At 52.8% G+C, this 26,957-nt stretch overlaps 1 protein-coding gene across 1 annotated transcript; it reads left to right on the top strand.

Annotated features, from left to right (window-relative positions):
• Positions 1-152: 152 nt before the first annotated feature.
• On the top strand, positions 153-8,909 carry VPS18 (VPS18 core subunit of CORVET and HOPS complexes). Its single transcript, XM_016220446.2, has 5 exons — positions 153-464; positions 1,489-1,630; positions 4,244-4,335; positions 4,493-6,363; positions 7,595-8,909. The coding sequence occupies exons 1-5, from the start codon at positions 374-376 to the stop codon at positions 8,318-8,320; spliced, it is 2,922 nt and encodes a 973-aa protein (XP_016075932.2). The 5' UTR covers positions 153-373; the 3' UTR covers positions 8,321-8,909.
• The last annotated feature ends 18,048 nt before the right edge of the window (positions 8,910-26,957 follow it).

Raw genomic sequence — 26,957 nt, 5'->3', positions numbered from 1 at the left:
CTCCAGCAGACGAGAGGTTCTGAGAACCCGGAAGTTACGTTATAGGCGCGCGTCCGGGGGGCGGGAGTCAGCTGAGCTGCCGGGGCGAGGTTGGGATCACCTGGGCTTAGCTAAAGGGAGCCGGGGAATCTCCTGGGGGCGGGAGTGGGGTGCATGACTGCGCCAGATTCAAGAGGGAGGGCTCCTCGGTCATCTCGCTCTGTAAGGCGAGAGCAAAAAGATCCTCAGGATTTTAAAGAGGAGGAATCGGCAGCGGATTGCCAGGATCTGTAGGCTGAGGAGTCGCAGGTTCCAGTCGGGGCGACAGGGATCCCTGGGGGAAGCCCTGTTGTAATCCCTGGGCCTGGGACGGAGAGTCCAGAAGCCAGGCACCATGGCGTCCATCCTGGATGAATACGAGGACTCCCTGTCCCGCTCGGCCGTCCTGCAGCCCGGCTGCCCCAGCGTGGGCATCCCCCACTCGGGTAAGGAAAGGGAGGGCGCCCTGCCGCTGCCCCTCTCAGCTCTCCTGGCACCTGCGGGGGAGGGTGGCCCAAGAGCTCTGGTTCACCTCCTGGACCGGCAGTGTGGGTCTAGGCCCCTGATTCTCGTCAGACTTTCTTGGTGATGGTCGAAGTTTGAAAGAGCAGCAAGATCAGCCGCGTGATCTAGGCCCTCCCGCCAGGGTCCTTCTAAAAGGGAACTGGGACCCAGATGAGGAAGTAACTTGCCCGCAGGGCTGCTTTTCGGAGGACTGAGACAGGCTTCAGGATTCTCCGTTTTTCTCAAGAGGGCCCTTCTGGTGGTGGGAGGAAGAGAATGAGCAAAGAAACTAGTGAAAGGGGAATGACTGTAGGAGAAGGAGGGATGGTCCTAGAGGTAACTTTGTCACTGAACAGGGGAAAATGAAGTATTTTAGGGTGGAGCCTGGCATTGAGGGGAAATTTTTGTAGAAAGTAGTACAGAATTGGCAGAGGGGTCTGAAGTGCTGGGGTATTTTGAGCAATGGTAAAGGAATGAGAGTAAACTCTACAGAGAAAGCAACTTCAGTTTGTGACTGATTGGAATGGTTTTCCAGGATTCCCTCTACCCTCGTTCTTCTGGAGACTCACTGAGAGCATTACTGCATGGGCAAGGAGGAGGGAAGAGAGTGGAATTAGATGACTTTAGTTGAGCTGTGGTTGCTGGGCCAAAGACTGATAAGGGAAAATGCCCAACCCTTTCCCCCCATTACCATTGGAAGCAGGTACATCATGGCATAACAGCATCCCAAGGGTTCAAAGAATCAACTCCTCACTGCTGTCAGAAGTGTAGGTAGAGCCCAGGACCCCTAATGTAGGGGTGATTAGCAAACTACTTGACATATTGATATTAAACTATTTGTTAACCAAGGCCCCGGGTAGGAATATGTTGGGAAAGTGGAAGGAGCGCTGTTTTCTTGCTGTTGCTTCTCCTTGCTCTTCCTCCATCTTTTCTATAGCTAACCTTTTCTTTGATCCTCACCTGTAGGGTATGTGAATGCCCAGCTAGAGAAGGAAGTGCCCATCTTCACAAAGCAGCGCATCGACTTTACCCCTCCTGAACGTATCACCAATCTTGTCGTCTCCTGCAATCAGCTCTGCATGAGCCTGGGCAAGGATACACTGCTCCGGTAAGTGAGGGCCAAAACGTATAGGAGTAGGGAGTGGAATGGTGATATTTTGGGACTGTTAACTAACTCAGGCCTTTCTACCCCTCTGGGCAGGTGAAACAGGATTTGGAATTTTCAAGAAATATTCTTCCCAAAGAGAACCAATGTATTGTAGTAGTTAAGAATCAGGCAGACCTGGATTCAAATCCCAGCTCTCCCACTTACCAGCTATGGAATCTTGAGCAAGTCACCCAGTCTCTGTAAACCTGTCCCTTCATCTGTTAAAGATAGTACCAACCCACAAGTTAGTCACATGGATCAGTGGAACTGTCTAGAGTCCTGAAACAAATCCACTATAAATGAAAATAATGTATCTTAATAAAGCTGGAAATAAATACATAAGTAAATGGAAATAATATATGACAAAGGTGTTAGCAAAATTGTTTATCTATCTGGAATAACTATCTGGGATAAAACAGAACTATACCTCTGTATCACAAAAATGAATTCAAGGTGAAATAGTTATTTAAATATGAAATATAAACAATGTGCCCTGGGCTGGTGTGGCTCAGTTGGTCGGAGTGTTGTTCATGCACCAAAAAGGTGGAAGGTTTGATTCCTAGTCAGAGCACATACCTGGGTTTCAGGCTTGATGCTTGATTGGGGCGCATACAGGAGGCAACCCATCAATCAGTATTTCTCTCTCACATCGATGTTATACTCTCTCTCTCACTCTCCCTTCCTCTCTCTAAACATATCCTCAGGTGAGGATTAAAAAAAAAAGGAATAGTTAATAAATTTCCATGTTCACTTAAGTTGGAAAATCCAGATGCTAAAGGAAAATATATAATTGATTGCATAGTAATTGCTATTGTGACAAAACAAAAACAAAAAAGCATATGAATTAGTTCAAGACAAAAGATGGTGGGAAAAGAATGTTCTTCCACATGAATAACAACTTGCATCCTTGTTTCTTAAAAAGCCCTTACAAATTAGTAAGAAGACAATTTAGTAGAAGAGGAAGGGCAAAGAATATAAACAAACAGTTCACAGAAGAGGAACTCCAAATTTCCACTAAACATCTGAAAATATTTTTAGCTTCTGGGAATGCAAATCAAAATAACAGTCAGTTGCCATTTTTTAAAAACCCATCGCCCGGCCGAGCGTGGCTCAGCAGTTGAGCTTCGACGTAGGATCCAGGAGATCAAGGTTCGATTCCCGGTCAGGGCACATGCCCAGGTTGCCGGCTTGATCAATGACTCTCTCATCATTGATGTTTCTCTCTCTCTCTCCCTCTCCCTTCCTCTCTCTGAAATCAATAAAGACATATTTAATAAATAAGAATTTAAAAAAACACAAAAAACCCCATCAGATTGGCAAAAATTAAAAACAGTAATATGTGATGCTGGTGAAGATACATAGAAATGGACTCACCATTGCTGGTGAGAGTATAAATTGCCACTGTCTTTTGGAAAAATAATTGGTAATGTCTATTCAAATTGAAATATATATAACTGACCAAACAATTCCATTTTGAGGAATACATAACTATAGAAAGAAAAGTAGCAGTCTGCAAGGGTATAGATTCAAGGATATTGACTGCAGCATTATTGTGGTAGGAAAAACTGAACTTGAGCTGGATGCTCATCATTAGGAAAATGATGATTAAATTATGGTTCAGCCATAAAAAGTGAGTGTTATGCAGTTATTAAAACAATGAGTTAGGGCTGTATCTGTTGACTCAGTGGAATGCTCATGGAATATCTAAGTGAGAAAAGTAAATTATAGATTAATGTGCCCACACACATATATACACAATATGAAGTCATTTTTGTAAAAATTGACAAAACAATCTTATTTATATTATAAGCATGGAGAAAGATGTTAACATCAATTTTCTCTGTTGAGAATGACAGGTTTGAGAAGAAAATCATTAACTCTTTCTTTATACATCTTTGCATTGCTTTCTTTAGTTAGAATGAGCATATAATTTGAAAAGAATTTAATAAGGAAAATATAATTCAAACAGGAGCATTCCTCAAGGTTATTGTGAAAATTAATTGAGATTATACTAGATTAAGCTCTTGGCATGGTGCTTGATATATAGAAAGCTTGCCCTGGTTGGTGTGGCTCAGTTGGTTTAGCGTTGTCCCATGCACCAAGAGGTCACTGGTTTGATTCCCAATTCCTGGGGGTTGTGGGCTCAATCCTCAGTAGGTGGCGTGCCGGAGCAGCTGATCAATGGTTCTCTCTCATTGATGTTTCTCTCTTCCTCTTCCTTCCTCTCAAAAAATCAATAAAATGTTGTTTTTTTTAAAGAACATGCTCAGTAACCATTAGCTACTATTTATTGTTCATTTTTCACCCCAAATACTCCTGCCCATTTTCCCGGATGCACTGGAGATCTGTTGAGTAGAGGGAAAATTCTGCCTAGTGGACTTCTCAAAATGAGGTTCGGGAATTCTCAGCTGAGGGTTAAGTAGGACCCTGTCTGTGTTTCAGAGTTCCCTTGGGATTGTTTTCAGAGTTTTATGTGTATATGTAGATTTCAGGGAAGAAAGGCTGTGGCTTTTATCAAATTGTAAAGAGATCTGTGATTTGAGAAAAGGATCTGCCCTCCTCTTGTCCTGACAGCATTGACTTGGGCAAGGCAAATGAACCCAACAATGTGGAGCTGGGGCGCAAGGATGATGCCAAAGTTCACAAGATGTTCCTAGACCATACTGGTAAGTGGTGATGGAGGTCTGAGGTGGAGGATGGGGGTGGGGCTGAGGTTAGGTTACTGCCTGGGTGGGTGGTATCTGAGGTTGGGTAGGGGCAAGGAGGAGGCTGAGGGTGGGAATGTCAGCAGCCTCCAGGATACCATGCTCTCCCCTACTCCAGGCTTTCACCTGCTAATTGCTCTGAGCAGCACTGAGGTCCTCTATGTGAACCGTAATGGACAGAAGGTACGGCCATTGGCACGCTGGAAGGGGCAGCTGGTGGAGAGTGTGGGCTGGAACAAGGCACTGGGCACCGAAAGCAGCACAGGCCCCATCCTGGTTGGCACTGCCCAAGGCCAGATCTTCGAAGCAGAGCTCTCAGCCAGCGAGGGTGGGCTTTTCGGCCCTGCACCAGATCTCTACTTCCGTCCATTGTACTTGCTAAGTGAAGAAGGGGGTCCAGCACCTGTGTGCTCCCTTGAGGCTGAGCGGGGGCCTGATGGGCGTATCTTTGTTATCGCCACCACTCGGCAGCGCCTCTTCCAGTTCATAGGCAAAGCAGCAGAGGGAGCTGAGGCACAGGGCTTCTTGGGGCTCTTTGCTGCCTACACTGACCACCCACCCCCATTCCGTGAGTTCCCCAGCAGTCTGGGCTACAGTGAGTTGGCCTTCTATACCCCTAAATTGCGCTCTGCTCCGAGGGCCTTTGCCTGGATGATGGGGGATGGTGTGTTGTATGGAGCATTGGACAATGGGCGTCCCGACTCCCTGCTGAGCAAGGAGCAAGTCTGGGAATACCCAGAGGGGGTAGGTCCCGGAGCCAGCCCCCCCCTGGCCATTGTCCTGACCCAGTTCCACTTCCTGCTGCTGCTGGCGGACCGGGTGGAGGCAGTGTGCACGCTGACCGGGCAGGTGGTGCTGCGGGATCACTTCCTGGAGAAGTTTGGGCCACTGAAGCACATGGTGAAGGACTCCTCTACGGGCCACCTGTGGGCCTACACCGAGCGGGCTGTGTTCCGCTACCATGTGCAGCGGGAGGCCCGGGATGTCTGGCGCACCTACCTGGACATGAACCGCTTTGACTTGGCCAAAGAGTATTGTCGAGAGCGGCCTGACTGCCTAGACACTGTCCTGGCTCGGGAGGCTGATTTCTGCTTTAATCAGCGTCGTTACCTGGAGAGCGCCCGCTGCTATGCCCTGACCCAGAGCTACTTTGAGGAGATTGCCCTCAAGTTCTTGGAGGCCCGACAGGAGGAGGCTCTGGTTGAGTTCTTGCAACGAAAACTGGCCAGTCTGAAGCCAGCCGAGCGTACCCAGGCCACACTGCTGACCACCTGGCTGACGGAGCTCTACCTGAGCCGACTTGGGGCTCTGCAGGGTGACCCAGAGGCCCTGAACCTCTACCGGGAAACACGGGAGCGCTTCCGTGCCTTCCTCAGCAGCCCCCGCCACAAGGAGTGGCTCTTCTCTAGCAGGGCCTCCATCCACGAGCTGCTTGCCAGCCATGGAGACACGGAACACATGGTGTATTTTGCTGTGATCATGCAGGACTACGAGCGGGTGGTAGCATACCACTGCCAGCATGAGGCCTATGAGGAGGCCCTGGCGGTGCTTGCCCGCCACCGGGACCCCCAGCTCTTCTACAAGTTCTCGCCCATCCTCATCCGTCACATCCCCTGCCAGCTGGTGGATGCCTGGATTGAGATGGGCAGTCGGCTGGATGCCCGGCAGCTCATCCCTGCCTTGGTGAACTATAGCCAGGGTGGTGAGGCCCAGCAGGTGAGCCAGGCCATTCGCTACATGGAGTTCTGCGTGAATGTGCTGGGTGAGACTGAGCAAGCCATTCACAATTACCTGCTGTCGCTGTATGCCCGGGGCCAGCCAGCCTCACTGCTGGCCTACCTCGAGCAGGCTGGGGCCAGCCCACACCGTGTGCATTATGACCTCAAGTATGCACTGCGGCTCTGTGCTGAGCATGGCCACCACCGTGCTTGTGTCCATGTCTACAAGGTCCTGGAGCTGTATGAGGAGGCTGTGGACCTGGCCTTGCAGGTGAGCCAATGAGTCTTCATGCCATCTAAGAGAGGGTCCTGGAGAGCAGTAACTTCAATGTTGAAGGATTGGAGAGGTGGCTGTGGCTAGAGTGTCCTGGTTTCCCTTGCAGAAAAGTGCTGTAGTATAGAGGTTAAGAACAGGGACTCTGAAGTCAGGATTTGAATTCTGATTCTGCCACTTACTTTTTTTTAAATATATCTTTATTGATTTCAGAGAGAGAGAGATAGAAGCATCAATGATGAGTCATTGATTGGCTGCCTTCTGCATGCCCCCTACAGGGGGTTGAGCCGGAAACCCCAGCATGTTCCCTGACCGGGAATTGAACCTTGATCATACGTTGATGCTCAACCGCTAAGCCATGCTGGCTGGGCCAATTCTGACACTTTCTAAGCTGTGTGACCTTGGGCTAGTTCTGAACCAATCTGCCTCAGGTTACTCATCCTGAAAATGGGGGTAATATTATAGTACTTCCCTTATAAGGTTGATTAAAGTACTGTATGTGAAAAGCACTCAGAACTGTGCCTCTTGCTTAGGTAAATCTACATACATGCTAGCTATTGTGTTACGGTTACAAATGCAGAAGTGACATTTCTTAAATCATGAATTACTACCTAAAGGATTTACTGAATCAGAATGTCTGAAGGTGGGGCCCCAAAATCTGAATTTAGATTATGTTCCCCAGGTGATTTTTAAATTCATCAAAATTGATACCCCACTATCATAAGTAGCTTTTTTTTTAAAAAAAAAAAATAAATTTATTTATCTATTTATTTTTTAATCCTCACCCAAGGATATTTTTTCCGTTGCTTTTCAGAGAGTGGAAGGGGGAGAGAGAGAGAAACATTGATGTGAGAGAGACACATCAATTGGTTGCCTTCCACTCGCACCCTGACCAGGGCCGGGGATTGAGCCTGCAACCAAGGTACATGCCCTTGGCCAGAATCAAACCCAGGACCCTTCAGTCCACAGGCCGATGCTCTAACCACTGAGCCAAACCGGCTAGGGCATAAGTAGCTTTTATATAGCTGTGATAGGGACAGGCCCAGCACTGAGATAGGTTTCTATCCTGAGTCCCAGAAGCTCCTCCTCGTTTGTTGCCAGGAGTGCTGGGAATCCTGCCTTGGCGCCTCTCTTCAGGCCTAGGGTCTCCCTGGGCATCTTTCTCTCCCACGGACTCTATCCTGGGTGGAGAGGAGTTTTGACCCTAACACTCATGGTTACCCCACAGGTGGATGTGGACCTGGCCAAGCAGTGTGCTGATTTGCCCGAGGAAGATGAGGAACTTCGCAAGAAGCTGTGGCTGAAGATCGCACGGCACGTGGTGCAGGAGGAGGAAGATGTGCAGACGGCTATGGCCTGCCTGGCTAGCTGCCCCCTGCTCAAGATTGAGGACGTGCTGCCCTTCTTTCCTGACTTTGTCACCATTGACCACTTTAAGGAGGCTATCTGCAGCTCACTGAAGGCCTACAATCACCACATCCAGGAGCTACAGCGGGAGATGGAAGAGGCCACAGCCAGTGCCCAGCGCATCCGGCGAGACCTGCAGGAGCTGCGGGGCCGCTACGGCACTGTGGAACCCCAGGACAAATGTGCTACCTGTGACTTCCCCCTGCTCAACCGCCCTTTTTACGTCTTCCTCTGTGGCCACATGTTCCATGCGGACTGCCTGTTGCAGGCTGTGCGGCCTGGCCTACCGGCCTACAAGCAGGCCCGCCTGGAGGAGCTGCAGCGAAAGCTGGGGGCTGCTCCACCCCCCACCAAGGGCTCTGCCCGAGCGAAGGAGGCTGAGGGTGGGCCTACTCCCGGGGGGCCGAGCCGGGAACAGCTCAAGGCTGACCTAGATGAACTGGTGGCGGCTGAGTGTGTGTACTGTGGGGAGCTGATGATACGCTCCATTGACCGGCCTTTCATCGACCCCCAGCGCTATGAGGAGGAGCACCTCAGTTGGCTGTAGGAGGGTGTTGCCCCTGATAAGTGAGCTGGCAGTCAAGCACAGCTACTTGCTGGGTCTTGGGAAGGCCACAGGGGAGGGCCCCCGGCTAGGCTATGACTAGTGGGGAGTGGAGTTACAGCCGTTGGCCAGGAGGTGTCAGCTCTGAGTGCACCTTCCCCCTGCTCATCCCATTCTTCAGGGCTGCCTTAGAGCTGCTGTTACACCAGGCTATCAGCCTGCCTCCCAGTAGAGGGCATTAGCTGGAGAGGTCACAATTCTGATCGCCTTCCCATCCCCTCAGCATCTAACAGCTCGTTTTTTCCTTTTCATTCTCCACACACATCCTGTTTACCTTCTAGAGCAATTCTCCCTTTTCACTGTGCCTCTTCTCCCTCAGAGGAAGCCCTCTCCTGTCTTCCCTCAGGTCCCAGAAGTGAAAAGATGGCCCCTCTAAGTCCTGGGCATGGGGGGTGGGAAAGGTGTTGATGGTAGGTGTGCTCTTGTGCACGCTGTTTGGTGCTCCACTGTGAAGGATGCCCTGGGCGAAGGCCTCACGGAGAACAGCGGGAGCTGGTGATGGGGTGGAGAGCATTAAACTGTCTGCATTGCACTTTTGGCTCTGGAGTTGATGGCTTTGTGTTGATGCTGGCCTGAGTGGTACGTGAGTGATCTCCAGGAGGGGCTGGGGTGCTTCACGGAGGCTACCAGGGCCCTGTCTGCTTTCAAGCCTTGGCCCTTGCTTCTTCACCTGGAGGTGTGACAGGATGATTTTGCCATTTTCTGCTCACTCCCTTGTCCTTCCACTCTGTCTTCTCTGACTCTAGGCTTTAGATGGAAATTACCCCCCACCATCATGTCTTGGAACAGGGACTGTTCTTCCCTTTTGCCAGCTGGTGGTGCTGTTCCCCACAGAATCCTTTGCACTCAGGCAGTGGAGGTGCTGATTTCTCATCACTTTCTCCACTAGTCCTTCCTCAGTCTGTTCCTTCCCTAGTTGTCCCAAGAATTTTCTGGTTGTCTCCATTACCTAAGCATGAATCTAAGCCCCTCATTCCTCCTCCCTCCACTAGCCCTTATGAATACTAGGTTTTATTTGCCCCTCTCTTTGCCAGCTTGGATCCCTATATTCCCAGGTTCTGCCCAGCTTTGATACTGCCCTACCACTGTCTGGCATTTAACCATAGTTTTGAGGTCTAACATGGAGGTGAGGCTGCCACTGCCACTATTCGTGGCATTTGGCAGATAAGTCTTTTTCTATCTCGCTCCTGTAACCTGCCCCTTGCTCCAGATTACATTTCTTTAGTTGTGGCTGGTGGCTAAGCCACAACTAAAGATTCTTAGAGTGGGGCCTTCCTGTGACATCAGCTGAACACCCTTTGCTCTGAACACTGGTGTCCACAGTCCACTGCTGGGCTCTATGGGTGTGGTCTATCAGCTGCCAGACAACTAAAATAACAAGTGAGTTTTCCTGGAATCAGGCTGGGGTCAGGGTACCTGGCTGGTGTCTGCAGGATTTGCATTCTTCCCTGCAGCCAAATCCTCTTCCAAGGCTTATCTCCGTCAGTCCTGTTGGAATCTTCTCCTGCTGAGTTCCCCAATGACTAGAGCAACAGCAGGGCCTCTGCCAACTTAGAGGGCTGGAAGCTGCCCATCTTTCATGAACCTCAGACTCCCTATCTTCTCCCAAAAGCAAGAGTGGGAGTAAATATGTGTGTGAGTGTCAGGGGGTTGGGGGGAGGATGTCTCATTGGTAAGTAGAGGACATCATAATCCTGTTCTCTTTCCACTGTTCCAGGAAAACATGGAGGGCTCCTACTCCCTCTTCCTATGTGGCCTAAGGCTCCCCTCACACCTAGATATGCCCAGTAGAAGACTCAAGTGTACTGTTCCCCCCGTCAGTGCATATTAGGTATAAACCTTGGCCTGCCACTGGCGTGGTCCTTTGCTTACTTAGAACAGCTTGGGGCCTCTTTCTTTGCACATAATGGGTGCCTAATATATGTTAGTTAAACAAACACTGCCCTATTGCTCCCTCCTCCCAGAGGACTTGGCTAAGACAGTCTGGGACGCCCCTGCCCCTTCTGTCCTCTCCTAAGCCTGCCCATCTGGTCCTAGGCTGCTTCCTCTTTCCTGGAAAAAGGCCCCAGGCATCCCTGGCACTGACAGAATGGGGTTCCGTTGAGTCAGGGCAACGGGAAGCCACAGCTCTTAGATCCCTGGAAACCAAGCAAGGCCTGGAATGAAGGGGAGAGAGAAGGCCCTTAGGGCCTTGGCCCTAAGCCTAAGGGAGGGCCAGATAGGGGATGGGGTGGGGGAGCAGCTGTGTGAGCAGGGGCCAAGATGAATGAGCTGCTTCTGGAGCGGTCACTGGAAATAGAAGGAGTGGCCACAGGCAGTGACGCTTGGATCAGGGCAGGAGGCCTGTAAACAAGGAAGCCACCTGGGGGAGACACAGGGCGGCCACTGGTCCTGGGGAGCAGGTGCTTCCTGAGGCCCGCCCTTGAGAGGGCCCTGGGGGGCCGCCTGGTCAAGTCCGAAGAGAACACTAGGTGACGCTGTCTACTGGCTTCCTGAATCCTCCTGCTCCCTTCCACAGCTCCTGGGGGAGTGGCCATTTAAGAGTGTGCCAGCCCAGCCCCAGCGTCTGTGGCCCGGCTTACCCACCTGGGCACCCTCCCTTCTCTTGTCCCCAAAGCAGGCTGGCCAAGGGCACCAGCCCTGGCAGGGAGTGCTTGAGGCTCAGAGCCTGGGCAGCCTGGGTGTGAGCTTATTCCCCTGAGACCACCAATTCTCACAGTTCCTGCCCCTGCCCTCAGGGCTTGGGTTGCAGGTGGGGCAGCACCAAGCCCATTGGTTGGGAGGGAGGGCTAAGAGGCCACCAGGCTAAGGCTGCCCTGGGCGCTGTCCCCCCACCCCGGTGGCGCCAGGGAAACAAAAGGTTAGGGCGCCCAGAGGGAATTATCTGGCCCCACTGCGGGGGGGGGGGGGGGGGGGGGGGCGAGACAGGCACACCTCTTCCCCATACCCCAAGCTCTGCAGATTCTTCGAGACACTTTCACAGGCGGAAATTCCCAGAGGTCAGAGGAGGGAAACGGTTAATTCCTTTTATTCAATGGGTCCCCCCTACACTCCTCCCCCCAACTTCCTCCCTCCACTTCCCGCCCCCCCCTGTGTGAACAGGAAGTGGAGAGGAAAAGGCTCTGAGCAGAGCAGCTGGGAGCAGGAGGCAGGGAGTGGGCGGCAGGCTTGGTGCCAGCCCTGCCCCCCTCATGGTTACTTGCTGGACGGCCAGACCCACTGTGGCCTGGGAAAGAACCTGCAGCCCCGCTGGCAAGTGGCAGGGGAGTGGGGAAACAGCCTAGTGTCTGAGCCCCCTTCCCTCAGCCTGCTCCCGGTCACTGGCACTGGGACCTGCAAGGCATCCTCTGCCCAACACCCAGCTGCCCTTGCCACTGAAGCCCCACCCCCCACTGCAGGCTGGGCATCCCGAAGCTGGCAGGCATCTCTTCAGGCAGCCGCCAGTCCTGGCACTGGCTCCAGCCACTCAGCCCCTCAGCCCTGCCAGTTCTTTGAAGCTCATGCAGCGCTTCCTGTTTGGGGCGGGCGATGCCAGGGCCCCTCCCCCACCATTGTTCTGTAGAGACCATAGGTCCATCTGTTGCCCCATGGTGGGGCCCCAAGGCAGTGCCACAAGGGAGCAGCACCACAAAGGACCCTGCTGGCAGCTTTGCTTATGTGGAGTGAGGCTGCAGCAGGTTGAGGGTGAATGGTGGTCAGAGGCAGGCCTGGGGTGGGCAGTGGGAAAGCAGGATGCTAGGTGTAGTTGTTGGGCAGTTGGAGCCCTTGGCTTTCTCCTCCACCTGGAACATGGAGATGATTATATTCAAGGGGTGCTGAAGCCACCAGGAGAGGGAAATCATTCTTATTTTCAGATTTCAAAAGGGAAAACTGAGGCAGAAAGGGAAACTTTGGTCTAGGATGGCCAATTATTAAAAAGGCATAAAGGAGGGTTCTTCTTTCAAGGGGTTTATTAGCCCCTGCTCGCTGAATGTCCCCTGATTTGGTGCTTTCCTCTTCCAGAGCAGCTTTGCCTTTTCTCAGCTTTCTCTTTGCAGTAACCCTTGAACTGGCCAGTCAGGAACCATGAGGCCATGGGAGGTTAGAGTGGCCCTAGGTTGGTGACCAGCAGCCAATATCCATGGAGAACAAGCCCAGGCACGCCTTGCAGAAAAAGAGAAAGGGGCATTGGTCTGGCCCTGGGAAGATGGGTGCTGCTCGTGGTTCCCAGGCTGCCTGCCATGGCCAAAGGTCTGTTTGTTTTTCCCAGATATAGAGGCAGGTGCTGGGTATCACTGCAGCTTGCCTCCTCTGCCATAGCCTCATCTCACAGCTCTGACCTCGACCTGCTTCCTCCCACAGGGCTATAAACGCAGACATGGTCTAGCCCACTTCCCTCACCAGATCCTCCGGCTCTTCTTGCCAGCCCAGGACCTGAACTGCTTAGATCACTACTACCAGAATGTCAGAGCTGCAGAGGCCTCAGATAGAGGCCATGGGATGATATGGGACCCTTGTTCAGATAAACACTTGCATGGATGTCCAACACCTGAAATTCATATGCTAAGCTTCCCTGGTGGAAGCCAGGCTTGGGGGAGGGGTACATCTCATTCACTGTCCTTTCCTCCCCCACCCCAATCTCTAGGGGATGTCAGGATGCTCAGGAACCCAGTTTGAAAATCACTGTGCTGTCAATCCCACCTTATGACTTTACACGTGTTGAATCTCAAGAGAAATTGGTGGCTGGCACTAGGTTCTATCCAAGATCCTGTCCCTTCTCTGTGAGACTGAGCATCAGTCAGCAGTGATCTTATATCCACTGGGAGCCACTCTCCCAGACCCTTCATTGTGACCATTCGTCATCCCCAAAACAAGTGGGCTGCACTGAGGGACAGAGAGGTGATTTGGAAAGAGCAAGTGCAAGTCTCTGCTCTGCGTTCACCAGCTGTCAGTTTAATCATGCCCTCGGAACCTCAATTTCTTCACCTGTAAAATGTGAGTAAATATAACAGAACTTGAGAGGCTTGGGTGAAGCTTAGACAAGAGCACTGCAGCACATCTGCCAAGTTAGCCCAGGGCCTGGCACCTGAGCAATTCCTGTTGGCTTGCTTTCTCTTGTTTTACTCTGTGCCTCATTCCTTAGGGCTGACACGCTGTGAGCCCTCTTGTGACTCCTCTCTCAGGAGCCCATCCCCTTTGGGAATCAGGCTGGAATTGGAAGAAAGAGGCTTACTTGAAAAGGTTTTTCTGCTTTCTCAAAAGATGGTGATTGCGGAGAAGAGAAGAAGCTCAGGGTGAGTGGAAGCCCTCAGGCAGATAGGTGGGACAGGAGTGCTGCTACCTTGGGGGCGGGTCCTGGTCCTGGAAGAGGCAGGGCACCACTCCAGCTCCAAGGGATGGATAGGACAGGCTGACGAGGCTGAGCCAGGCATGGCTCCTCTGCCAGCCTGCCCTCATGGTCCAGCCCAGAGCTTGCACAACAGCCCAGCTGACTGGATAGCTGGCACTCCCCTGGGAGCCTCAGGAAGTCCCCCTTGTCCCCTCTTTGACCTTTGACCCTTAGGCCTGCTACAGGCCAGAATTCCAGGCAGCTGTCCTCTCTTTTATGCTCTGTTCCTGGTCATTTCCCTTTAAGGCTGAGACTCAGAGACACCCCAAACCCCCACCTTACAGCTCATCCTTTCACATGCTCTTGGGGATAGAGCCTCACCATGGGAAGCTCCAGACCTGAGCCAGTGGAGACCCGTGGCTACAAGCTAGCAGGACCCTTGAAGTCTAGCTGTCTGAAGGACCCAAGCCTTACAGGAAAACCCCCCAACAAGTGCTCCTGAACTCCCAGACATCCTCCCAGGTGCTCTGCCTGACTTCATCCTGTCCCAAAGCCTGGCAGGTAAAACCAGAGACAGACAGAGCCTCCTTCTCTCTCGCCATCCTCTGAGCAGTCAAAGTCCGAAGAACCCTTGATGTTGCTCCACACTAAACCATGCTGTGCCTCACGGCACTCAGTTTCACAATCAAATAATTCCCTTTGGTTTTCTAGCGGAATTTTTGCTTTTATTTTTTAGGGTTTCTCGGCCTTTTTTTTTAAGTAATCAGTCTAAATTTGTCATCGCACATCCCCCATTTCCGCCCCTAAGGGCCTCCTTTTCATCCCCTGGAATCTGGAAACCATATGTGTGGGCAGAAACCCCCCAGCATCCCCCACAGCACCCTGGCCCAGCCTGGCCTCCACAGAGGCAGCCTGTTATCTGGGGAAGAGTCTACACTCCAGGCTGGGGCTGGAAAGGGAGTTTCTCTTTGGACCTTCCCAGCTTCAGCCATGGAGAAGCCATGTGGTCTAGTGGTTAGGACTGGAACACATGGTTTCTGTCCCCAGCAATCTCTTTGACTAACGCCAGAAGCCTGGGAAACTCCCCTTGGTACCCAAGGGACTCAGTTTCCCCACTGGCTGAGAGACTCAGAGCTTCACCAGCTAGCTTATCTCCTACCTGTCTTGGTAGAAAGAGTGTTTGATCCAAAATTTTTACTCTATCACAAGCTGTGTGACCTTGACAAATGGCTTAATCTTTCTGAATCTTAATTTCCTCATCTATAAACTAGAGACTATTATTGTGCCTACCTCCTGGTTGTTGTAGAGCTAAATAAGAAAACATATTCTCAAGGGCCTAAGGCCATATATGCTGTAAAAGCTTAATAAGCAATTGTTGTTATTGTTAATAAGTAGAAATCCATAATGAGGTGGGAGCGGTGTTCTCAGTGGCACTGCTCTGAGGCCCAGCCTGCCTGCCCCTGCCTCTCCTGCTCAGGCTGTCCTGTCCAGACCTTCCTTTGGCCTCCTCCGGCTCTAGAAAGGGCAGGGATGCCTTACCAGTTGCGGATCAGAGCTGAGGCCCTGCTGCTCGTCCCTGTCTCCATGACGACCCCAGCCCCTCCCCTCCTTCCTTCCTCAGAAGCTTTCTGTTTACTGTAAACAGCTGCCCCAGCTCAGCCCTAGCTGATCCTGCCCAGGGCCAGCCAGACCCTCTCTGAACTGGGGACTGGCTTGATGTGTGAAGGCCTGGGCACAGAGTCCTGGGCTGTGCGTGGCCTTGGACAGGCTCTGCTTTGCCACCTTGACTGGAGGGGAGGGGAGAAGGGAAGGGGGAGGGCCTGTCACTTCAGACCAGGGCAGCCAGGGCCTCAGACAAGGAGCAGATGGAACATAATTGAGGAGGACCATGCTGAGAGAGCCTGCTAGAGCGATCTGTGGCTTGGCCTTAGACTGACCTGGGTTCAAATCCTGACCTAGATTTATTCACTGTGTGACCTCAGACTGGGCATTTAACTTCTCTAAGCTCCACTCAATTATTCGATTTGTAAAACAGAGATAATAACACCTTCTCAGAGGATTGGTTGCTGTGTAGATTGGTGATAAAGCATGTACATTACCATGGGATGTTGCTAGCCTGCACTGATGGGGGCTGAATTTATTCTTTCACCTCTCAGATGCTCTCCTGCTCAGGGATCTGGCATGAGTCCCTGCCTGTTCCTCTGCCTGGCACGCCTCAATCACACAAGCCTATAAGCACGTGTACATGTGCACCAAGCACATATACACGAGCTCACAGCAAACACATACAAGCCAGGTAATGAACTGAAACTCGCAAGTGTCTGAGGCACAGGAGAATCTCCATGAAGGTAAAGTAGGAGTCTAGCTGTTTCCTAAGCCTGTCCCTGGGCCTGAGTGGGCTGACATTGGCACTGGGTCATCACAACTGTCTACCTCTCCCTCTACTCAGCCCCCAGGATTGCACCCACCCTCTCTGCCCAGTTGAACACAGTGCAGGAATACAGGGTATAGGTCTCCTTTCCTGGGTCAAGCTTTCAAGACATGATGTCTGGGTTGTGAGGCTCTTGGCGCCCAGCTCCCAAAGGGCCTGCATCGGCTCCTTTGACTTTTCAGCGTCCTTGGAAGTGCCAGCTGGTTAGGAGAGTTTTAAAGGGTGAGATTTAAGCCTGCCATTCCCCTGACCACCAGAACCTGGGTAGACTGGGGTTAGGCAGGGGCATTCATCGATTTGAGTCATTGCCCACAGACCCATGAGTAAGTGTGGCTCTGGATTTCCAGCTCTGCTCTTCACCAGGATGGCTGTCAGGGTCTTCCCGAGCTAGGTCTTTGTTGGTCCCAGGTGCAGCCATAGGGTCCTGCCCTGGGCTTGGCTCCCTCCAGAGCACAGAGAAATAGCTGGAGGCTTGTGGGCTTCGCTGACTCTGATGCTCCCACATCCCCTTGCCAACTATTGAGCCTAACTTTGGCGTTTCTGTCCTCACCCAGGCCTGGGCTACATGAGAAAGGAGAGGAGCCCCCAGGACTGAAGCTAGCACAGTGGACAGGACTGGAAATCCCCTACTTCTTACCTTGGCCAGTTGAGGAAACAGCATCCCGGCAGAGGGCCGCCTCCCGCCAGGGACTTTTCTCCTGGGGGTGACACAGCATACAGGGCAGCTACTGGGACCCTAGCCACGCTTCAGCCTGAGGGTGAGGGGAGTGTCGTACAGGACCACTCTCTCCCTTGCAGGAAGCATGGCAGCCAAAGATTCTAGAACACACTGGGATTTAAGCAGGCCTGAGGGTGGGCAGGGAGAAGGGAGGGCATGGCGGGGGGTGGGGAGGTGTTGGGGGCAGTGGCGGCCAAGAAGGTCCACACTATTGGTAATGTTTGGTAGACAAAACTGGGCCCAAATGGTTCTGCACCTAGACCTCACTAGCCCTTCCTCCACACTCCCTTCCCTCGCCCAGCACCCAATATGAATGGGCTTCTGACAGGATGTAAAGCCCTCACTAGCCCAGCCAGAGTGGCTCAGTTGGTTGAGTGTCATTGAGTGCACTGAAAGGTGATTCCCAACCAGTCAGGGCACACACCTGGGTTTCAGGTTTGATCCCCAGTTGGGTAACGTAACGGTGGATGTTTCTCTCTCTCCTTTCCTCTCTTTTTTTAAGTGAAAGATTTAAAAAAAAAAAAATGTTTTTATTGATATTTGAGAGAGAGAAGAAGGGAGAGGGAGAGAGAGATAGAAACATCAATGAGAGAGAGAAACATCAATCGGCTGCCTCCTGCTCACTCCGTACTGGGGGTGTACTGGGGGCTGGGCCGCAATCTTGGCATGTGCCCTGACGCGGAATCGAACTGGCGACCTCTTGGTGCACAGGACGATGCTCAACCAACTGAGCCACACTGCCAGGCCCTTCCTCTCTTTTAGCATGTCCTCTGATGAGGATTAAAAAATAAACAAATAAATAAAGCCCTCACTAATATCCCAGGGTGGTGATCTCCAAACTTTTTTGATTATGAATATTGATGGATAAGATTATGTGCTACAGTTAAAACGTACTAAATGTTAGTTTATTTTTTATCTAAAAAATAAGTCTAAATAGAAATCTCCTATTTCCCCCTTCACAGATGACCCTGTTCACTTCCACACACAGCCTCCTGGGAGCCTACCCCACTGATAGACAAGGCAGGAGAGCCTCTCGCAGAGCAGACCATCCACCTTGCAGGAGAGTACAGGGTTTGGGGGTGCAAGGCTGAGGCTAGCTTTCTTAATACATTGCAAACCACAAACAACTGAGTAACCCACATCTGAAGCCCTTCTATTTGTTGTTAACTTGAAAAGAAACTTGGTCATTTTAGATCAGGCTCTATTGCTGCAGTGGTGGTTATGCCTAGCTCCCAACCAAAGGCCCAGGCAGCCTGTCCCTAGAACAGCACCCTGATATAGAATCGAATGTTTGTCAAGGAAGAATGCATAGGCCTCTGTGTGTGTATCTGTGCATATGCACGCATGTGTGTTTCACATGTTGTACATGTGCATGTGTGCCTGGGGTTTGCCATTCAAACAGAATTTTCTCAGTGACAGCCTCTGCTTTCTGGTCTGCTCGTTGCAGGGGCCTCAGGCAGGTCACACAGGTACTGAGACAACTGTCATTAACCCTTATGAGCCAAGTCGTGAGAAGCTTTGACATTGAATCAGATACTTTATCTCATCTGCATCTTCACAACATAACTATTTTAGGTAAGTGAGGCCTGATCAGTTCATTTGGAGGTGAGGAGTCCAAGGCACAGGGAGCTGAGAGAATTGCCTAAGTCTCACAGTTTGGCACAGCTGGGTCTCTTGTTTGCTCTCACTCTTCCCAGCATGTCTCTCCTCATGTCCTGCCACCCTGCAGCTGTGGTGTAGCCTGCCCTTTCTGCCCCACTGGAGGGAAGGCAAGCCCAGGACCCTCTCCGTGAGCTTGGAAACATGGCCCAGCCCATGGGTCAGCCCTGTTAACAGGAGGAGGGGCCTCACAGGCAGAGGACAGGGGTCTTTCCTGTCAAGGCCAGAGTTGCTCCCTGCTCCAGCTTGGCTGGCTGAGGGGCCAGGGCTTCCTCCTTCATTTGAAAGCTCAGCCCTGTGAGAGTGGCAGAGGGGGAGGGCGAAGGGAGGGCTCAATCTCCAGCCCCCTCCCCCCTCACTGACAGCTGTAATCTGCTTGGGAAAATCTCTTTTTTTTCCGCACAGGAAAAAATATTAGTTGTCCCGATAACAAGGAAAACAAAATCCAGCGCAGGGCATCAGAGACTTCCTGAGGCGGGAAACAATGTCCAGGGAGCTCAGTGGAGAAGCCCAAGCTGGGAGGCTGAGGGGGAGCAGAGAGAGGACACTGGTCCAGGCCTATCCGGCCAGTGGGGGAAGGGGATGACAGATCGAGGAACTTGGAAAAAAGATTTCCCCCCCAAAACCTTGAAGTCTGGGCTGTTAAGCTATATCCGGGAAATGATTCAGGACAGCGCACGTCCCTGAAGGGAGCAGGCCCCTTCAGTTCAGGTGCTCTGAGGCCACCATTCTTTTTCCCTCCTGGTGCCCCAGCCTGTTCTCTCGGGTGCTGTTGTCCATAGGCACCCCTCCCCCAGGTTTCTGGCCTGTGTGCCCACAGCTGCTTCCCTGGGTAACTTTCCACTGGGTGTTGGAGGGTCAAGTAGTAGAGGGCTTCTCCAAAGGCCCCACCTCCAGGCCTAGGAGACTCTGGTGCCCATTTCCCTCTCTGCTCAGGACACTTGAGCTATTTGCTCCAGTGGGCGTGGCCTCTGAGCACTATGGGCTCTGGGGAGGGGCAGGGAAGGGCCTGGGATTTAAAGCAGGGTCCTGAGCTCCCAGTGAGCAGGGTTCTCAACCCTGGATGCACACTGGGTCACTTAGGGAACTTTCAGAAAAAAAAACAACAGTGCCCCCCAGGCCTCATTCCAGACCAGTTATATCAGAATCTCTAGGGAATTGCTCAAATGATTTTTGTGTGTAGGCAGGGCTGACAACCCCTGCTCTATGACCCTGTGACCCTTTGGTCACTTGCTGGCTGGTCCCCTTAGTTTCAGATTGGAACCCCTCAGAAATTGCCACCTAGCTGGTGGCCTCCAGAGGTGCCTGCAGAGTTCTCTGCCCAGCTAGAGGCCAGCTGCCCAACACAATAGCAAGTTCTGGGTTACCTGGCCCCTTCCCACCTCTCCTTCTCCTTGGGCAATGATGCCTGAGGCCTTTGTTCTCAGTCAACAGGGATGTGACCAGAAAACTACCCACAGCTAATTACAATCCCATTTACTGGTCATAGGCTGGCCACCGAACACAACCTGTCCAGCTCTCCCACTCAGCATCCCCCCACATCCCAGGCAAGGCCTGAGCAGCTCCTCCCCACATCCCAGTGTCATCTCCAGCTTTATTCTCAGGAGGACCTAAGGTTCCTTCCTTACATACCCTCAGCCCTTGGTCTGAACAAAACCTAGGGTCTTCGGGGAGGTCTGGGCTCTAGGCAGAGAGGCTATCATTTTCCCCAAGGGTTGGGGATCCCTACCAGGGTGCTGCTGCTGTGCTATGTCAAATACTGGGCTTCCATGAAGTCAGAGGCTGTTCCTGGTTCATTTTTTGTTGCTTATAAGTGTGTACCGGTCACCTAGTCCTTGGAAGGATATCCACATGGAAAGAGCCACAGTCCCTCCTCTCAAAGGTCTTATCGAGACAGAGGGAAGAGCCTGGCTGGTGTGGCTAAGTGGTTGAACATCGACTTATGATCCAGGAGATCGAGGCTTGCTGGGTTTTGGGTTCGATCCCCAGTAGGGCATGCAGGAGGCAGCTGATCAGTGACTCTCTCTCATCATTGATGTTTCTATCTCTTTCCCTCTCCCTTTCCTCTCTCTGAAATCAATATAAACATATATTTTTTTAAAAGACAGAAGGAAGGGCTGTCATGACGTATCACAAGGAAGTACTATTTGAATTCCACCAAACCTTCCTAGAGCTCCCCATCAGTACAGTGTAGGGAGAACTGCAACCACTGCATAAATGTCTGTTGAATGAATATTTATTTCCTAAGTAGAGCATAGTATGTCCCTCCCATAGCAGTACAAATAAAGGAAGATATATCAAGGATCAGGGACAAAGTGGGGTTCCAATTGCATCAAATGGGAAGGGGGCCTGCAGCCTGGCTGAAGAGAACTCACTGGGACTCCTTTTTGCCACCAGCCAGGCTTTTACTAATAGAGAGGCTTGCAAGTCGCCCAGGGTCTGACCAGAGGGCCTATGGGTTACCATCCTCTCTGCTCAAGTGGTCTTGTCTACCTGGAGAATCACCAGAGATCCTGAGAGGCAGGACCACAGAGCAGGCTTTTTCCCTTCTACTAAGGGGGCCTTCTTGGCCTGGGATCCCCAGGGGTATCCCCTTTTCCTCTGGAGGAGCCCAACCCAGCTCCCAGCCCCCATCATAGCATTTTCCAAACCGGTGGAAGATGCTATGGACAAGTGGCCACCTGGCTGCAGGAGAGGGGAAGCCCCAGTGCATGTCCCTGGGGATTCAGTCTCCCCAGAGGGAAACAGTTGGCAGAGAAGCCCGCTCCCCAGAAGCTTAGACTCTGACCCTTGGCCTGGGCAGTGGGCAGCCGGCTTCAGGAGCTTGGGGTGAGGGGGCTTAGAAGGGAGGGGCTCCAATCCCAGCTGCCTAGCTCTGGGTACTAACAGGCCACACCAGGGGCAGCCAAGATTGAGGGGGGGCACCACCACCTGCTTTTCCTTGTTTTGTTTTCAGGGCACTAATTACTGCGCTGAGCTCCGAGCTGCCTAATGAGGCCGTTTGGATTTCCTGTTGTTCTGGCTTCTCAAGACCCTTAAAGGGCCAGCATCGCCCTTGGAGTGGGCCTGGGTGGGATACCGACCACTCTGGTGAGAGTGAGCACAGAGGGCTATCCCGAGGCTCAACCTGAATGCCAAGGGCAGTGATGAGGGGCTGGTCCAGTACTTCCTGGAGCGCTCAACGCCCTCCAAGAGGCCCGCTCAGGACGCGCGCCGGAAGCAGGAGCTTCAGAACTGTGTGGCCTGGGTAGAGCAGGGGGTGAAGGGGGAGTGAAGGGGAGGAGGCGGTAAGGCCAGGGCCGAGGAGGAAAGGCTGGTGATGTCACCAGTGCCCAGACTGTGAGAACCACTGCAGCACCGGGCAGGAGGGAAACGCCATGACGTCCTGTTCACCCCCCACCCCCCGCCCTGGAAAATAAACACTTGTTGTCCAAGAGGCCAGCGCCACTTCCTAAGGGGCAGGCTGACCGGGCTAGAGGCCCAGAAACAGGCCCGAGCCCAGCTTTGAGCAAAGGCCTTTGCCCAAGTTGGACGCAGATAGGCCTGCAGGTCAGGCTGCCCCTAACTCAGCCCCTCTGTGGCACACCATCCACCAGGGCTTGCAGGATGCAGCCATCCCTTCTGCACCTTAGGGCTCATCTTTGCACTTGGAAGAGCTGAGCATAGCTGGGGATGCCAGCGAGCCCCCTTCCAGCAGGTGACGCAGGCTGCAGATGGACGGGCAGGCCAGGTGGGGCGGGGGCGCCCATCTGCTTCCTGAGTCTCCCTCAGATCTGAGGAGCAGCCTCAGCCCTAGGCCTGTCCCAAGTGCCCCTCAGGCTGCCCCAGACTGTGGGTCCCCTGGGCCCCAGGAGGCTTGGCCTGCAGTGCCCACCCCCACAGACGGGGTGACGACATTGTTGTTCTTATGCGGGGCCTTCCGCCTGGAGTTCCGGCTCCGCTAAATGGTGGGAATGAGGGTCCCAGGGACAAAGCCAGCCTGGTTCCCGCAGCCACCTCAGAATGGACGGAATCCCCATTGTGTGCGGGCGTCTTGTGCCCGCCCTCCCCTTGCCCTAGCCGGACATGCCAACAAACAGCTCATTGAGCCCGGGGGAGGGGCCGGGAGACAACAATGTCCCCCTGAGGACCAGAGCAGTGAGCTCAGCTGGGGGTGGGGGCTGCCATGGAGGCTCCAGGGCGATGATCTCAGCTTGGGGAGGGCTGGTCCTTTCGACAGGCTGACCAGAGCCTGGCCTCCCCATGAGGCTGAGAAGGGCTGCCCAAGGCTGGGCTCACCCTGGGCTGCCCCACCCCCAGGGCTGAGCTGGGAACGGACTGGCACTTCTCACGCTTAAACTGCCCCAGCCCAGGGCGCCAAGCAGGCGCAACAGGGGGGCCCAAAGGACCCAGCAGAGCCACCCAAACCTAAGAGGCTGGTGGACCCTCCCTCTGGCAGTGCCATTCCAGAAGCTCTTCAGTGAGACCCAGCCCAAAAGGAGCTCTCCCATACCACCAGCCCACACTGACCACAGCAGGACTTTCAGATCAACAAGAGGATGCACTTTGTATAACCAGAACCATCTCAAAAGCAGGGATTAGCCTGCAGAGGGAGGGAGTGTCCTGCTCCTGAAAGTATTCAAGCCCTTGACTATAGAATATGGGGTTGGTCTAAGTGCCGTTGAGAGTTCACCTAATCGGGAGCCTCTAGATCCAAGGCCGTGGGTCATTCCCTGCAGACACCTCTGGATTCCCTTTGTGGATTACAGGTCTGTAGTTGGACGAACCCAAGCCTGATCCAACCCTGGCAAGTCTGGGCTGCCAGGCAGGGCCTCAGGCCTCTGAGAAGAAAGGGAGGAAGGGGGAGGGCTGGCTGGGAGAGTTGCATGGCCAAAGCGGGGCCCCACTCTCACTCTAGGAACCAGGGAAGCCCCGATGCTGGTCATTTTTGCAGAGCTTTCTTTTGAAAGCAGGGGGTGAGAGGTGAGAGCAGCTGCTGGCAAGGAAAGTATGGAGCTTGTCCCAGCAGGTCATCGGGGGTCTGGCATTCTCAGGTGCCCAGCCATCTCACGGACAGGACCCAGGCATCGGTGCATACTGGGCCACCAGCCACAGATGCTCCTAGCTGCCCCTGGCTTTCCCTCTGCACCTCCATGTTCCAGACCACCCTGTACACCACTGCCAGATGGTGGGCGAACCCCCTCCTCTCCTCAAAACCCCAGTCAAGTCTGAATTCATCTGCCTGGTGGAGCTCCATACCCTAGCTATCTAACCTCATGTCCAACCCTCTCCACGTATGAAGTCTACTCCAGCTGTACCTTCTTCATTTCCACTCTGAGCCTTTTCCTCTCCCCATTCCCCCTTGCCAAGAGACCCTCTCTTTTCTCTTTACCTAAGTTCTGCTCTATTTTCCAGGTCCAGTACAATCCCCTCCCCCACAGAGCCTCCTTTGACCCTTGAGGCTCTAATCCCTCTCTGAACCCTCCTTCCATAAGTCATTATACTTCTTTTCATGGACTTTGATTTCATGTGCGCATCCTATGAGCATCAGGAATTGAATTCAATGTTCCCTTTGGCCTCACTGACCTTAGCCCAGTACTGGGCACATAGTAGACTTCATCCACAACTGGTTGACCAAATGAACCCAAACTCTGCATATGCATGTGGGCACACACACAGGCCCCAGGGAAATTAACCATGGGTGCACAGTGCTGTGCCCCAAAGGAAACACAGCATTCTTTTCTTTTGGTGGCAGCTTAATGGACTTGTCCCAGATCTCCTCAGCTTCCTCTTTAATTGGAGAAGGACTGTAGTAATACAGATAGGGAATTAAGTCACAAAGGAGAGAAGGGGAAGCAACAGGGCAACAGACCACACAGGGATCTTGGTGGTGGAATAGCTCCAACCAAAGGAGTGTTCATGCTGCCCAAGCAAGACTCATGAGACTAGGGTGAATGGACCCAAAATCCAGGCCCGGCCGGCGTGGCTCGGTGGTCGATCATCAACCCATGATTCAGGAGATCAGGGTTGGATTCCCTGCCAGGGCACATGCCTGGGTTTCAGGCTGGACCCCCACTAGGGGGCGTATAGGAGGCAGTTGATCAATGACTCATCTTTGATGTTTCTCTTTCTCCCTCTCTCTGAAATCAATAAAGACATATTTAAAAAGAAAGAAAGAAAAGAAAAAGAGGGTTGAAGCCTGCCTATTTCTAAATGCATAGAGTTAGCTGAGTCTGTTACTGAAACACTTGGTGTTGGAGACCCTGAGTAGTCACTGTTGCTCTGGAAATTCATTCTGGGCTGGACAGCTCCATTGGGCTTGTTTTTCTGAGAGTGGCAGCCAGAGGGCTGGGGGGAGGAGAGGCAAAGTGGCATTCACTCACAGTGACCTGAGGTTGTCCAAAAACCTCGTTGGGGCTGAGAGGAGGCCTAGGTCCTGGTGCCTCCCAGGTCTATCTGGACTTCTTCCCTGGGGACAGTCGGGACACAAGGAAAAATTTCTGGGCTGGAAGTTCTTTGCTAATTATAAGCAAGGCAAGTTACTCATTAGCAAGCATCAACATGAAATTCTCATCAACTCCAGGGGAGAGTTCAACCTGGACTACCAACTGGGTTATATAGTGTAGATGCTGTCACAGGAAGTCCTCCCATATGTCTAACTTAAATCCTTCCTGCCACAATTGAAGCCTGTTTCCTCTCATTCTGACTTTGATGGGAGAAGGAGACGACCCGTCACCATCTTCTGCTTAAGACCCATTACCTACTTGACCAAGGCAGTCAGGTTCCTCCTCAGCCTTCTCCAGGGAACAGCGACCTGCCTGTTCAGGCAGCTGTTCACAGATTTGGCACCTGTCCCTGGTTTCTTTCTCTGTGTATGAGAGTATTTGAAACACAGCACTTCCTGGTTCAGGCCTGACCCTTCCTTCCAGGGAGGCTGCAGGGAACCATGGCCTGAGTAACCCCACTCCCAGATTCCGAGAGCTGCAGAGAGGGAGAGGTGTGACCCCATCCCCTATCTCTTCTTGCTTCAAGTCCTGGGTGGCACCTGGGATCAGAGATCAGAGATCGTGTGAAGAAATGAGGCGAGGTCAGAGTTTCTTCTAGGAGATGTGTTCTTGCTCAGTGGAGGAAGGTGAGGGAAGGCACAAGGACCCAGGGACACCAAGGGATCAGGGATCATGCTGGGTCTGGATGCTAATGGAAATCCAGAAAAGGGGAATGAGGGCTGAGAAGGTGGGTGGGACTGGGGAGAGCTTCCCACCTGTCAAAGTTGACAGAGAGGTTTCAGGGACAGGTGAGCTGTACACTGGGGAGGGAGCAAGAGGGGAGGACAGTGGACGCTAGCACAGCCAGGGCAGAGAATGAATGGGTGAGGAGGCTTCTTCTACAGGGGAAGAGAACCTCCGGGTAAGGGAAGCTGATCCAAGATCTAGGGCAGAGGGGGTGCCTGAACCTTTGCTTTCAACTCAGGCTCTGCTCCCATCCCTACCCCCTGTCCTTCAGCTCAAGTTAGCAGAAGGTTCTCTTTTGGTCCCATCACTCTCCGCAATGCCTCTATCCTGTGCCCTGTTCCCTGGCCCTGTAAGCCCCCTTCAGAGTCCTTTGTGCCCTGAGGGATTTGGGCAGGAGGGAAGGGCAGGATAGGCAAGGCCTGAGCCTGAGGGTCTCCATGCAGAGGCCTCCCTGAACCTACTCTCCCTTCCCCTGAGCCTCCCTGCTCACTGGCTAGGGTGGGGACAGGAAGGAGCTAGGGAAGGGGAAACCAGGGGCTCTGGGAAAGTTGCTGTGGAGTCTGCCCTAAACTCCGGAGTCCTCTGTGGCTGGAAATACCCGCTGTGTGGCTCTTGGCCCTAGCTTTCCAGGCATCCCCTGGGTTTGGCAAATGAAGCGGGGGCAATTGCCGGGTCACCGCCAATGAGGGCCCTTGCCTCCAGCCAGCAGGTCTCCACCCTGCCCCTCCTCTCTCTCCTTTCCTCCTGACCAGCACGAGGAGGCCTGGGGAGAGCTTCCTTCCTACACCATCAAAAGGGGCTTCTCAGGTCAGGGGTCCTCAGCTTGTCCTCTCTTGGGTCCATTTTCTCTGCAAGCCAAAGCTGTTCTCATTGAGAAGAGAGGGCCCAGTCCACACCGTTACCACCTGCCCTTGGGTTTGGAGAAGACAATGAAATCTGAGTATGGAGCTAGCCTAGGCCCTCAGGCTCCAGGGAATCTGGGAGAGAGGTGGGAGGCCTTCCTGGTCTCATAAGAAGCCAGAGGAGGCACTCTTACTCGTGTGCAATGGTCTCACCTACTCGAACATCCTTTGCTTGGGACATCTGGGTCATTCATTGGTCATGAGCCATTGGCCAGTGGACAGTCCAGCCCAGTCTGTGTGGCCTCTTGGTGACTTGGGGAGGGCGGAGCCCCCTGAGCTGCCAGGAGCCTCAATGACCAGAGCAGTTCAGGAGCTGGCTTCTTCCTCCTACACACCTCTGCTCTGAAACGC

This window comes from Miniopterus natalensis, chromosome 1, assembly GCF_054644295.1.
Source record: "Miniopterus natalensis isolate mMinNat1 chromosome 1, mMinNat1.hap1, whole genome shotgun sequence".
NCBI classification, from domain to species: Eukaryota; Metazoa; Chordata; class Mammalia; order Chiroptera; family Miniopteridae; genus Miniopterus; species Miniopterus natalensis.
Note: the sequence above shows the minus strand (reverse complement) of the source record. Positions and strands in the feature narration are given on the sequence as shown.